Below are 13335 nucleotides of genomic sequence, written 5' to 3'. Positions count from 1 at the left end.
TTACAGATTCTGGTGGCCTCAAAAGCCACCCATGGTTTAGGTCTTGGCTTCTGAACAGGAAGGAGAGGCAGGAGTTGCAGGGCTATGTCTCTTCCTCCCCTGCCCCCAGAGGTGAGAAAGCAAAGCAAAGCAACCAGAGCTGTCCGGTGTCAGGAGCCATGGCACTTCTACCTCCCCAGCCTGCTCGAGACCTGGTACATGAAGGTGGTCAATAAATAATATGCCAGCAGACGAAAGTCACCGAGCTTTCTCAGACAGCTCTGCCCCCTAGGCAGCAGCGCCCCCTGCAGCACAGGGCAGGCCCTGCAGCAGCACAGACTGGAGGCCGACTGCCCAGAAGAGCTGCATGGCCACCACCAAGGAAGAGATGACTGTGGCTGTGGGTTTTGGGCCCTGTGGCTCTGCTTACCCAGGGGGCCTGTCTCTGAGTCAACGTGCCAGCCTCGGGCGCACGGGGCCAGTCGTGCCTTGGGCTGCGGTCTGGCAGGGGCGGGGGGCGGCTGGGAAGCCTGGGGCCCCTCTCTGGCAAAAATAGCCCGCAGTGGTTAGAGCTGGGAGGGTGAGTCAGGCAGGAGAGCAGTGGCGCCTAACCCCTTCACTGCCACTGGAGCTCCCTCAGGTGGTTTTTGCTCTGGTCTGTGCACCCCAAGATCAGGGTCTTTCCCTGGCTGTCCTCAGGCTGGGCTCAGTTTGGGATCCCAAGGCCCTCCCCGTTCTGTATGAAGCAAGTCTGAAAGCCTGGAGCAAGAATATGGGCCACTCGCAGTGCAGACCCGGGATCCTCGGATTGGCAGGCAAGCTTTGCGGGCAAGGATGCCTATAAGCCAAGGGAAGCATAGGAGAAGGCTGGAGATCTTCGGGGCTACCCGAGCCTCTGCTAGGACCAAACTCTGAGGCCAAGTCTGACCCCTCCCAAGGGGCAGGCGCAGAGCTCAGAGATGGGTGGAAGCCAAGCCACCCAGAAGGGAGCTTTTCCTGCTGGCTCTGAGTGCCCCGTGGCGCGCTTTCACCGAGGGCTCCACACAACATTGTCCAGGGAGGGAAGTTGATTCTCAGCTCCGTGTTCATCTTGTCAAAGGCACTCTCCAGCCATCCAGCTCTTGGTGGGGAAACTGAGGCAAAGAGAAATGACCACGTGGGACCAGGGTCCTGTCTTCCTAGTCTGGGTCACTGCACCCTCCCTGCACACTTGGCTACCCAGAGCAGGTGAGAGGCACTCTGGTCACCACCCCGTTCAGTGGGGCCAAGCGTGAACCCAGGCGTCGGGGGAGAGGGTGTGTGTGTAGGCTGGGAGGAGGGGGAGCGCCTGCTCTCCCCGGGTCAAGGCGGGGGGTGCGAGGAGTGGGGTGGGGATGCCCGGGGCTCAGGGAGGGGCCGCAGCTCTGTCAGCCGCAGCAGAGCCGGTTGTGAGCTCCGAGCGAGTAGAGTAGAGTAGAGCTGGAGCCCCCAGTTCTTCGCTAGACCGCTTGCTAGCTTTCTCGATCACTCCCTCCCTTCCTCCCTCCCTTCCTCCCGGCGGCTGCGGCGGCGCTGGGGAAGCAGCGAAGAGGAGTGGCCCTGCCCTGGAAGAATGCGGCTCTGCCGAGGGGGCAGAACCCAACGCAGTCTCCCCACGGTTTGAGAAGCCCGAGCCCAGGCGACCCAACCCTGCCAGTGGCGACCCCGCACCAGAGTAGCTGGAGGTAATCGGAGCCGGGAAAGCAGGGAGGGCAGGGACGCGCACACGGGGCCAAGACAGGCACACGGGTAGACATACAGACAGACAGACAGACACGCATCTGCCCACTGGGGCATGGAGACACAGAGAGAGCCAGGGATATTGGCAGAGATAAAGACACCAAATACGGGAATATCCCATCAGAAGGGCAATGAACGTGAGAGCAAAGGGGTGGGAATGAGGCTGGGACCTAAGGGGACCAGACGGGCATCGAGGACGAGGGGAATGCTAGTTGGGAAAGGTGGCAGAGGAGGAAGAGGACTCAGCCTGCGCCGCCGTCCTTTTCAGGCGGGAACCAGGTCCCCTCCCTGTCTGGCGCACCTGGAGCCTCCCCTCTCTCCCGACTGCGGAAAAAGTGGGTAGAGCAGGGTTTGGGAGCCCATTCCTCCACCCCTCTCACGGAGGCTGTCTGCCCTCGACGGCACCTGAAGGTGACCCTCCCCCACACCCCTCTGTGTGTAGGTGGTGCAGAACCCCCTTCCAATCCCGCCCCCCAATCCCGCCCCCTAGCCCTGAGAGCTAGGCTCTTTTGGGCGAGGGAAGCCAGTCGTGGGGCCCTCGAAGAGGGAGCAGGGGCAAGATGGTGGAGTGGTGTTTGTGAGTCAGTATGTCTGAGTTTGCACGTGAGTGTGTCTGTGCCGGGCATTGTGTCTGGCTGGGTCCAGCTCCAGGGGCTCTTGCATAAGCCCCAAATGCAACGCCCTGACTCTTCCTCCAGGATCCCGGGACAGGGGTGGTTCTTATTGTTTTGCTTGGGGAGGGATAAGAAGGGCCACTGGGGTGGCACTGGTGAGTTAGGAATCCTTGGTTGCCTGGGCCAGCCCACCCTATTCCAAAGCCCCCAAGTCTCCCTGTCCCGCAGGCCCCGATCGATCCGCCCACCGGGGCCTTCGGGCCCGGGCTTCGACATGCCGGAGGAGCCCCGGCCGCGGCCTCCGCCCTCGGGCTTCGCGGGTCTCCTGTTCCTGGCATTGTGCAGTCGGTGAGCAGTTCCCCCCTGTCACCCAGCCCACGAGAGAAAGCCCTAGGCTGAAAGCACCGACCCAGGACGGGAGGAGTCAGAGGGGGCGCGAGGCCTGGATCGCAGACCCCGAAACGCCTTCTGCGTTCCCAGGGCCCTCAGCAATGAGATTCTGGGCCTGAAGCTGCCCGGCGAGCCGCCGCTGACCGCCAACACTGTATGCTTGACGCTGTCGGGCCTGAGCAAGCGGCAGCTGGGCCTCTGCCTGCGCAGCCCCGACGTGACGGCATCCGCGCTTCAGGGCCTGCACATCGCGGTCCACGAGTGTCAGCACCAGCTGCGCGACCAGCGCTGGAACTGCTCGGCGCTCGAGGGCGGCGGCCGCCTGCCGCACCACAGCGCCATCCTCAAGCGCGGTGAGCCGGGGCCGGGCGGGTCTGCGCCGCTGGGGCTGGGGGGCAGGCCGAGGCGAGCGGAGGCGGGAAGGGACCGGTTCGCGACTTCGGGAGGGGCCTCTCTCTCTGGGAATTCCCCCCCCCCCGCCCACCGGGAGCCGTAGAGCTGGGCCTGGCCACCCGTCTGGGCCCCTGCGCCTCACTTCCACCTGCGTGCTGCCGGCAAGGCAGCTGGGTCGCTGTTATCCTACCCTAGGGCCCCCCTTTCCTGCCTCCACCAGGCTCGATCTGGGTTGCACCTGCGAGCAAGAGATACCCCCGGCCCTGGAAGCTTCAAACGCCCCCCCCATTCCCTCCCCCAATTTCCTCCCCCCTCCCTCTCCCCGGACAAGCCCAGGCTGGTGTCCCCAGAGCCTCAGCGGGGGTGGGGTGACGCCCCCAACCGTTTAAGGGTTAAACCTACTCCCCTAATTGCTGGGGTTCCCAGGAGCAGAGGCTGGGAACAAAGACCCTGATGGCTTTGAAGCCGGGGAGCAGCCCCCTCCTCTGTGCTGTGGGGGCCCCAGGTGGCTCTCACCTGAGCAGGTGAGGAACGGCTGGAGGGGCAAAGAACAGGTCACTGCTGGTCTGGTCTGGGAGGTATGGTCTGGAAGGCATCATTGCCTCTTGCCAGGCCATGCCCGAGTTTCCTCCCTGGAGGAGTAAAGATCCATTCTGGGCTCAGCTCGAGGGTGGGGGCAGTACTTCAGGGACTACGGGGTTAATAGGCAGCTGCCATCTGCGGGGGAATTCCCAAGACGTGTGCAAACAGCTTCACCCCTGGAGGGTTGAGGTTGGGGGGGATTGGTAGGCTGGGCCAGAAGCCCTGCATCCTGGGGTGGGAGAGGCCTGGCCCCTAAAGAGGTGCTGTCTCTCATCCTCTCAGGGCTCAAGAGAGCCCCTACCTAAAAGGAAGTGAGGGACCCCCACCTTCTCTATACGGCCTGGTATAGGGAAAGGCTTTGATACCCAAATGAGAAGCATGGGAAAGGCTTGTCATCTTGAGCCTCTGTGACCCCCAAAACATGACAAAGAAGCCAACATTTTAAAAGGGCCCTAGAGAAAATCACCCCCCACCCTTCTCCCCCTCCCAGCATTTTATAGAGTAATAGCAGGTTAGGATAAACATAAAGGACGGTCTTTAAAGGGCAAATATAAAACTAGAAACTGGAAAGGGGAAGTATAGCTCCGCAGCTCCAGTGCGTTGGGGGTATTGGGGTGCTGGAGGAAGGTTGGTTAAAGGGCCCTAAGGGAAAAAAAAAAAAGAACCCGAAGTTCTCTGCTTCCACCTCACCACCCAAGCTTCCTGCTGGGCTGGGGAATTTTTAAAGCTTTCAGATGTAGAACTCAGTGATCATTTCTTCAAAGACCTCGGGGACTCCCTCTCAGTCACCTGCCAGCCCCAGGGGTCTTGCCCTCCAGCTAGCTCTTTCATCTGCACCCAAAAATCCCAGACTTACAGAACCAGGATGGGCCTCAGAGATATCTCAGTCCAGCCCCTCCCTTAATAAATGAGGAAACTGAGTCTGTGCTTCCATTCCCTTCCTTCTCCATGACTTTCTCCCCCCTTACGCAGCTGGTAAATGACAGGGTCAGGATTCAGTTAGGAATTCCTGGAATGGAAGGGTGGCTGCCTATTTCCTTCCACCTCCCTACTCCAGCTGCCTGTCAACCTTACCCCCGTCACACCCTTTTTATCCCCAGGTTTCCGTGAGAGTGCTTTTTCCTTCTCCATGCTGGCGGCAGGGGTCATGCACGCGGTCGCCACGGCCTGCAGCCTGGGCAGGCTAGTGAGCTGTGGCTGCAGCTGGAAGGGCAGTGGTGAGCAGGACCGGCTGAGGGCCAAGCTGCTGCAGCTGCAGGCTCTGTCCCGGGGCAAGAGTTTCCCCCACTCCCTGCCCAGCCCCGGCCCTGGCTCAGGCCCCAGCCCCGGCCCCCAGGACACGTGGGAATGGGGTGGCTGTAACCATGACATGGACTTTGGAGAGAAGTTCTCTCGGGATTTCTTGGATTCCAGGGAAGCTCCCCGGGACATCCAGGCAAGAATGCGAATCCACAACAACAGGGTGGGGCGACAGGTAGGTGTGTGCAACTTGTCCTGGGTCTCCTTAGCTTTTGAGGCCTGGCTTGAGTTGGAGAGGCACAGCAGAGGAGAGAGGATGAGATGTGTTGGGGGATGGCCACTCACCATCTGGATGACTTCAAGCGAGTCCCTTAACCTCAGTTTTGCATCTGTAAAAAGAGTCTAATGATAGTTACCTTACGATGTCATTAAGGGTGAGCTAGCAAATAGGGCACTGGGCAGAGTGCCTAGTCCTTGGCAGGTGCTCGTTACACGGTAGCTATTATCACAGCTGCCTTCACAGAAGGGGTGCTCATTTTAGTGCTCGCTCTGGAAAGAGCACTGGACTGAGAGGACAACTGGAGTTGAGTTCTTTTTTTTTTTTTTTTTTAAAGATTTTTTATTTATTTATTTGACAGAGATAGAGACAGCCAGCGAGAGAGGGAACACAGCAGGGGGAGTGGGAGAGGAAGAAGCAGGCTCATAGCGGAGGAGCCTGATGTGGGGCTCGATCCCGTAACGCCGGGATCACGCCCTGAGCCGAAGGCAGACGCTTAACCGCTGTGCCACCCAGGCGCCCCTGGAGTTGAGTTCTGTTAGCAGCTAGTTATCTAAGCCGAGTCTCTGTGACCAGCTAGTGATTAAAGATGGGGCGAATCCCTCTGCTCTGGCTTCAGTCCTCCGACCAGAAGCTGAGGGAGTTGAACTATTAGCCAGCCCTGCGGTGACCTTTCTTTTCTGATATTCCATGGTCATTCTTGCCTCTATTTCTCCCTCCCTGTGCTCTCCGTTCCCTCCCCTCCGCTGCGCCTCGGTGCTCCGCCCCTTTGCTGCCCTCCCCTTCACCCCTCCCCGCCTCTGATGCTCTAGGTGGTAACTGAAAACCTGAAGCGGAAATGCAAGTGTCACGGCACGTCGGGCAGCTGCCAGTTCAAGACGTGCTGGAGGGCGGCCCCGGAGTTCCGGGCAGTGGGGGCGGCGTTGAGGGAGCGGCTGGGTCGGGCCATCTTCATCGATACCCACAACCGCAACTCCGGAGCCTTCCAGCCCCGCCTGCGCCCCCGTCGCCTCTCAGGAGAGCTGGTTTACTTTGAAAAGTCTCCCGACTTCTGTGAGCGAGACCCTACCGTGGGGTCCCCCGGCACTCGGGGCCGCGCCTGCAACAAGACCAGCCGTCTGCTGGACGGCTGTGGCAGCCTGTGCTGTGGCCGTGGGCACAACATGCTCCGGCAGACGCGGGTCGAGCGCTGTCATTGCCGCTTCCACTGGTGCTGCTACGTGCTGTGCGATGAGTGCAAGGTCACAGAGTGGGTCAACGTGTGTAAGTGAGGGGCGGCTTCACCGCAGGGCTGGCGGAGGGCAGGAGCGCCTTTTCAGCCCTTTGCTCTGATTTCTGTCCAGGGTCAGTCTTGGTTCCTAGAAGCTCAAGGTGTGTCTACCTGGAAGCAGCTTTGGGGGTGGTGGGGATCAGGCAGAGTCTGTGATGTGCAGCCTTCTCCCCAACAGAAGGAGGGCCTTGGAGGGAAAGCTGTCACCCCCTCTTCTGCTCCTGAAACACCTGAAATGAACCAAGGTGAAATGCACTGTATTGCCTCACTCTCCCCAGCCCTGGGGTCCCTTTAGCTCTGGTTCATACTCTTGGCTGGGGTGTCCCTGTAGTTTGACCACTCCTCTCCTTTGAGGGATAGCCCCAGGCATTGTGTGGAGCCCTGAGACCCGTATCCAGGGAGAACACTCATTCCTATCTGCTGTTCCCAAACTCCTCTATAGCAGCCCGGGCCCCTTCTTGGGGGGGGGAATAGGAGACAGTGGTAGAGAGGTTTTTCTTGGGGAAGGGACAGAGTGCTGGGGGGGGGTCTCCCTTGAGTCCTCGTAGAGTTGTTTGTCTAGGCCCTTAGGGAAACTGCTCCCCCCATCCAGATGTTAAAGGAAACCCTCCAAAGGAAGAATTTTACCTAAGACTCTCTGAGCCTCTTATTTGTTCGTTAGCAGGAGGGATGGGAATGGATAATTTATTGTACCGAGACTTGTTTTTGGTTTCTGTTTGTAACTAAAATAAATTAAACTACTGGACCAGTGGGTGCAGGTGGTTATATTTCCGCCTACGCTTGGGATCCCAGTGCATTGCTTCTTTTCCAGGTGAATTCTACTCTTATACGCCCAGTGATCTTACTTATGTGTATCCTGCCTGGTTCCGCGAAGGATTTGAAATGGTCCTCAGTGATTTAGTTGGCAACCTTCAGTGTGAAAAACCAGGGGGGTACTTCTAGGTATGAGGGACTAGATATCCAAACATAGGCCCAATTTACTTTTTATGTGCTTTAATTCCAGACTTCACCTGGGTTCTTACCCTAGAACAAGGGTCAGCACTTTTTTTTTTTTCCCCCTGCAGAGGGCCTGATAGGGAGTATGCAGTTGATCCTTGACCAACATCAGGGGGTCAGGGGCAACACCCTCCCCATGCTGTCAAAAATCTGTGCATAACCTTTGATTCCCCCAAAACTTAACTACTTATAGCTTGCTGTTGACTGGAAGCCTTATCGATAATAGAAATAGTCGGTTAACAGATTAACACATACTTTGTATGTAATGTGTTTTATATACTGTGCTCTTACAATAAAACTAGAGAAAAGAAAATATTATTAAGAAAATCATAAGGAGGGGCGCCCGGGTGGCACAGCAGTTAAGCGTCTGCCTTCGGCTCAGGGCGTAATCCCGGCATTGTGGGATCGAGCCCCACATCAGGCTCCTCTGCTATGAGCCTGCTTCTTCCTCTCCCACTCCCCCTGCTTGTGTTCCCTCTTTCGCTGGCTGTCTCTATCTCTGTCGAATAAATAAATAAAATCTAAAAAAAAAATCATAAGGAAGATAAAATACATTTACAGTAGTGTAGGTATTTACTAAAAAAAAAAAAAAAATCTGCGTATTAAGTGGACCTGCACTTCAAACCTGTGCTGTTCAAGGGTCAGCTGTATTAGGCTTGTGAGTTTTGTCGCAACTGCTCAACTCTGCCATCATTACTCAACTCTGTTGTTGTGAATCAAAAGTAGCCATAGACCACACATCAACAAACGGGTGTGGCGGTGTCCAATAAGGCTTAATTCACAAAAACGGACTGCAGATAAGATTAGGTTCTCTGACTGTATTTTGTTGACACCTGGCTACACCATGTGGTTACCTCTGTTCTGGAGATTTCAAGACCTGGAGATACCTCTACGTTAAGCCCGAACCCAAAGGAGCAGGTGCTTTCCTTTATGGCATCAAGTCAGAGAACTTGGGAGGTAGATACAAGACGAATCAGAATGGGAAACATATAAAAGAGATTCCGGTGCTCAAAAAGGGAGTGTTTTGCTCTGGAAACCAGCAAAACCCTCACGCTTTCCTATTGAATTATTTGCATGTGTATTGTGTCCTTCCTTATTCAGAGCTCTTCTGCATTTAATCTTAACAAAATAATTCCTTTATCTTTTAGGAGATAACCAAAACTAGAGAAAACAGGTTTTTTAAAATTCCAATCTGTCTATTCCTAGCCCAGTATCTTTGAAAACAAACGGTTATCATTCAATTCAGAAAAGGGATAGGCCTCAGGCATTTAGAACTTTACAAGGGACTAAATGTGTTTGGGGTTGCAAGATGGTGCCCCTAACAGGTCATCTCCTTGGCCAGGGAATGTAGAAATGGTTTTCTCCATTTCTCTAGGCAATAGATATATCTGCTACTTAAATTACCCTCAAAATCAGGTGATTTTGCTACTCAGGTAGCAAGGGCATTTTGAGGAATGTTGGGTTAGGCCAGTACTTTATGGCAAAATTTTATGTCCTGAATTTCCACTTGCGAATCCTGGGCTTGGAAATTTGACGGGAGCAGGAAGATATCTCATCCTTACTTGAGTCAATGACTGACCTGGTGTGTATGGCGGTGTCAGGCAGAGAGGGGATGCAGCTAGAATGGACATAGGATATGAGAGAGAATAATGATAAGGAACATCCAGAATGAGAATTTCTCACGCTAAGGAAGAGGGAGGAGAATCTCCAATGGTAGTACAGCAAGAATATTTCAGCTTTTTCCTGTTTCCTTCTTCTGTATTCCCTTTGGCTCTCTCTCTTTCTAGCTTTCTCTTTCGTCAGACACACTCTGTGGCAAACTTAAGCCCCAAACCACAACCTTGAGAAATTCCAAATGGATTTTGTCAGCAAGGCCAACACCCCCCCACCCCTGCTCCCGGCACACGCGCTGGGCTCAGACCCAGACCTGGGGTCAGTGACGAGAGTGGGAGTGTGTAACCCACAGAGCGGGTGGCTACAATTTCAGCTTTTACTTAGCTCCACTGGCAGTCAGAGGGAGGGAGAAAGACTGATGAACTGTAAGTCAGGCCTCTAGGCCTCCTTCAGCTCTGGATGAGCTCTTTTCCCTTAGCCTTTCAAGTTGTTGGGAAGCTGGGGAGTGGCGGTGGCTGGCTAATTGCCAGCTAGGCAGTGCCCCCCACCCCCATCTCTGCTCCTGTGGAAAAAACCCAGTGATGCTGCAGCGGACTCTAGACTCCAGACAGGTGAAGGACAGAAAGCCTGGGAGATTCTCCAGTCCAATTCGTCAGTTATTTTATTTTATTTTATTGAGAAAGAGAGAGAGTGAGCACGAGGGGAGGTGGGGCAGAGGGAGAGGGAGAAGCAGACTCCCTACTGACACGGAACCTGACAGATATGGGGCTCCATCCCAGGACCCCAGGATCCGAAGGTAGACACTTAACCACTTAACCGATTGAGCCACCCTGGCACCCCCCATCCATCAGTTCTGACTCAAATGTCATGGTACTTGCTGCTAACCATATTAGGCTGTCACCATTTCTGTCCTTCTGCAACACCTGGGACCCAGCCTCAAGAGGATCTGAAGTATCAGGCAGGAACACTGAATTTCTGCCTCCTGTCAGAATCTCAAAATGCATGTTGGTGTGGTTGGGGCAGTGGTGAAGGGGGGGGTGCAAAGCATAATTTTGGTGGTTGGTGCGGGGACATAACTTGGTGGGGTGCACATTTTAGGAAAAGAAATGGAAACAGTAGTCATGTGGAAGTATCACAGGCCCTGATCCAAGAGTCTGCAATAAAACTGAAGAAGTCTTCTGCTATTTACAACACAGAGCTTAGCAGGGAAAAGCCCTTAACAGCAACAGCCCAGGACATACACAACTCTCTTTGTTATAAACATGCTCCTTGTTAACCAGATTATCCCTCACCATCTTAAATTAGGGTCCTCTTGGCTTCACATTCTAGGGTCATGTTATTCTCCACATTAGAATAAGAGAGAAAACAGACTGGGATAAGAGGAAGAGAGTGGTGAAGCTATACACCAGGGATTGATGGGGACGGGGGATAGACACGGTGTGGCTATCTACCAACCTGGTTCTTCTTGAAAGGGACAAGAAATAAGGCAAAAAAATCCAGAAAGGCAACAATTTTGGCTCAAGCCTTAGGGAAGAGCTATGTGTTCCCTTACACTGAAGAGAGAGGCCACTTAAAGAACCTTCTTCTGTTCTTAGTGTTGCTCGTGCCCTTCTTCTATCACAGCGGAGACTGTTCCAAGGCAGCTCTGCGTGTCTAGATCAGGGGCAGAAATGAGTGTAAGGGAAGTGGGGGTGGGCAGGAGTGGAGAAACATGGGTGTAAAATCTCTCATTTTCCTTGGGATACTAAAATTCATAGTCATCTAGTGCACTCCCTCAAACCACACCTCTGAATATTAGGCTTCCACCGTTTGTCTTTCACTTTCCAACACTTCCTAACTGGACCAGAGTCCAGTTCTTTCCTCAGTCTCAAATTCATCACTCTCTCTCCTTTTCCTCATGGGGAAGGATCTCCTGATTCAGACCCCTGAGTAACCTGGTCTTAGCTTGGGAGTACTGAGTAGCAACAATGATGCAGCGAAGGCTCTCAGGGAGACGCAGCTAGCCATGGTTAAGAAATAAAGATGTCTGGAAGAATAGGGTGGGCCAAAGCAAGGGCTCTTCGCTCATACCCTACTCCTGGCTTTGCCTCTCCACCCAGCCCCTTCCAGTGTGGCCAGCATGCAGCTTCAGTCCTTAAATTCCATGAATGGCCCGGGAGCTTGGGATTCTCACCTCAGTGCCCACTGCCTCATCCCCACTTCCCGGCTCCCGCCTCCGCCGCCTGCAACCCCCACATCGGCCCCCGCCCAGCTTTCAGCTCCAGCACCCGGCTGCCTCTGCTGCAGCCGCTGCCATGGTGATGGATCTCGCGAGAACTGCCACTCTCTACCGCGCAGTTCTCGCGCGATCGGGGAGGTGGGAAGTATCCCGGTCTGGGGGTGGGGGTGCGCCGCACAGCTCCTGTCGCTGTCGCGGCTTCCGGTGCTAGGTGGAGGAAAGGAAGGAGGCAGCTGGGGAGCGGGGCCAGGGGAGCAGCCTTGCCGAAATCGGCTTGGGGGAGTCGGTGGGAGCGGAACCAGTGCCGAGCGGAACCTGCGGGGGCGGAGGCGGCGGCTGCGGCGGCGGAGCCGGGAGCAGGAACAGGTGAGGGGCTGGGGAAGAAAGGCGGGTCCCCGTAAAGGAGAGGCTCGGGGTGGGGGCTGAGGAGATAGACCCTCCCTCCCCCCCCCCCGGCGTTGCCGGGCATGGAGCGGTGTGGTCCTTCCCACCCGAGCTCGGGGAGGGGGCGCCGGGCCAGTCTCTCGCCTGCCCCCACATTTGAAGGACGCGGAGCTGGGGTGGGGGTGGGGGGCGCACATGAATTTGTGCTCTGCCTCGCACGCGGGGACGACCCAGGCTGCAGTTGGGCTCCCCTCGCCTGCAGGAGGTGGGTTTACGAGGGGTCGGGGTTGAGGTGGAGGAAAACAGTCCAGAGAGAGGTGATGCGGGGGCGGTGATGACTGTTTCGTATCCTTTTCCTGTTAAAGGGCTAGGGAATGCCGCTTTTTCCTACCCTCTCTTCTGCTCCACCTTAGTACTAGGAGACTAGAGCCTTGCAGCGGTGACACCCTGTACTCCCTTCATGGGGCAGGGGTGCATAGGGGGTTTAGGGATCAGTCGGTCAGGCAAGCTGGTGGGGCAACCCAGGGGCACTATTCCGGTAGAGGTTGCGCTTTGGGTCTTGGGAACCGCACGTTGGTCAGAGGGCAGCAGGTGGGGAGCGGGAGGAGAAGAGGCAGAAGAGGGTGGGGGGATCAGATCTTGCTAGGAGAGGAGAGGTGGTGCCTTCCTCCCCCAGGCAAAGCGGGGGCGGTCTCACAGGAGGAGGGAGCAGCTTGTCGCTGGCTCTGAGTTTGTGTCTTCCAATCCGCTTTCTTTCTTTAGGAAGTACCAGGATTCCCGGAACAGAAAATGGAGCCATTGCTTACACCAATGTTTGAGGGAAGGAGGGGGAGGTGGAGTTCCCTGTTAACCGGGCCACTTGCATAGCAAAGTGGTAGCTCCTCTTTTGGGGGAGTTCCCTTCTTTCTTGGTTGTATTACTGCCGGTTTCCGTCTGGCCAGGCCAGGAGGAGTGTGGGATGTGGTCAGGAGTGAGAAGAAACAGTGAGGTCATCCGGTTGAGGGAGAAGCGTAACTCAAAACCTGCCTCTGCTGCTGTTGGATTGGGTCACCCCTGGTCTATGGCATGAAAGTTTTATGGATAGGAGATCTGCTGCAGGAGTCTGATTGCTTGGGTCCATGCAACAGGACAGAATCTAGTCTCTGCTTACTTCTCTCCCCTGGCCTTAATCAGGTGGTGACCATCTTTGCTGCCATTTTGTCTTGAGCTTCTTGGGGTAAGTGTCTCCACTTGATATGACTGGAGTGGAGCAGTGAATTGGTTATTGCACATTATACCTGAGTTTGAATAACGTCTCTAAAAGCTCATTTTAAGAAAGAAGCTAATGCACCGAGGTCACCTTTTCACAGAATGAATCATTGGCCTTGGATTTAGCTGGGAAGGGCCCCCTGTGTATCACATATTTACATGCTTCCTGCCTACCAGCGTAGAATTATTATTATTATTATTTTAAAGATTTTATTTATTAGAGAGAAAGCATGAGCAGGGGGAGAGGCAGAGGGAAGGAGGAGCAGGTTCCCCGCTGAGCAGGGAGTCTGATGTGGGGCTGGATCCCAGGACCCTGGGATCATGACCTGAGCTGAAGGCAGATGCTTAACTGACTGAACCACCCAGGCACCCC

General features: G+C 55.3%; 2 protein-coding genes across 5 annotated transcripts in view; both read left to right on the top strand.

Moving 5' to 3' along the window:
• The first annotated feature begins 1066 nt into the window (after positions 1–1066).
• Positions 1067–7293, top strand: WNT10B (Wnt family member 10B). Of its 4 annotated transcripts, none has more exons than XM_034645594.1 (6): positions 1067–1206; positions 1543–1682; positions 2580–2699; positions 2832–3094; positions 4817–5190; positions 6045–7293. In XM_034645594.1, the coding sequence occupies exons 3-6, from the start codon at positions 2626–2628 to the stop codon at positions 6501–6503; spliced, it is 1170 nt and encodes a 389-aa protein (XP_034501485.1). In that variant the 5' UTR covers positions 1067–1206; positions 1543–1682; positions 2580–2625; the 3' UTR covers positions 6504–7293. The 4 variants fall into 4 exon arrangements, with proteins under 4 accessions (XP_034501485.1, XP_034501486.1, XP_034501487.1 ...); XM_034645595.1 differs by lacking the exon at positions 1067–1206 and adding an exon at positions 2006–2148 and having other exon boundaries at positions 1365–1682; XM_034645596.1 differs by lacking the exon at positions 1067–1206 and having other exon boundaries at positions 1365–1682; positions 2564–2699.
• A 4184-nt stretch (positions 7294–11477) lies between these two features.
• The window catches only part of ARF3 (ADP ribosylation factor 3), a 13860-nt gene continuing 12002 nt past the window's right edge, over positions 11478–13335 (top strand). The window contains exon 1 of the mRNA XM_002927194.4: positions 11478–11696. The gene's annotated coding sequence lies outside the window, so the exon portion shown is untranslated. The remainder of the gene's footprint in view (positions 11697–13335) is intronic.

This window comes from Ailuropoda melanoleuca, chromosome 16 (genome assembly GCF_002007445.2).
Source record: "Ailuropoda melanoleuca isolate Jingjing chromosome 16, ASM200744v2, whole genome shotgun sequence".
Lineage (NCBI taxonomy): Eukaryota > Metazoa > Chordata > Mammalia > Carnivora > Ursidae > Ailuropoda > Ailuropoda melanoleuca.
The sequence above is the reverse complement of the archived record's forward strand: the minus strand, read 5'-3'. Positions and strand labels throughout refer to the sequence as shown.

What these genes read in the sequence shown, in the direction of transcription:
- WNT10B (XM_034645593.1), top strand. An exon ending in CAGCGCCATCCTCAAGCGCG is followed by an intron (nt 3,095 to 4,816) that starts GTGAGCCGGGGC and finishes TTTTATCCCCAG; the next exon opens with GTTTCCGTGAGAGTGCTTTT. An exon ending in ACAACAGGGTGGGGCGACAG is followed by an intron (nt 5,191 to 6,044) that starts GTAGGTGTGTGC and finishes CTGATGCTCTAG; the next exon opens with GTGGTAACTGAAAACCTGAA.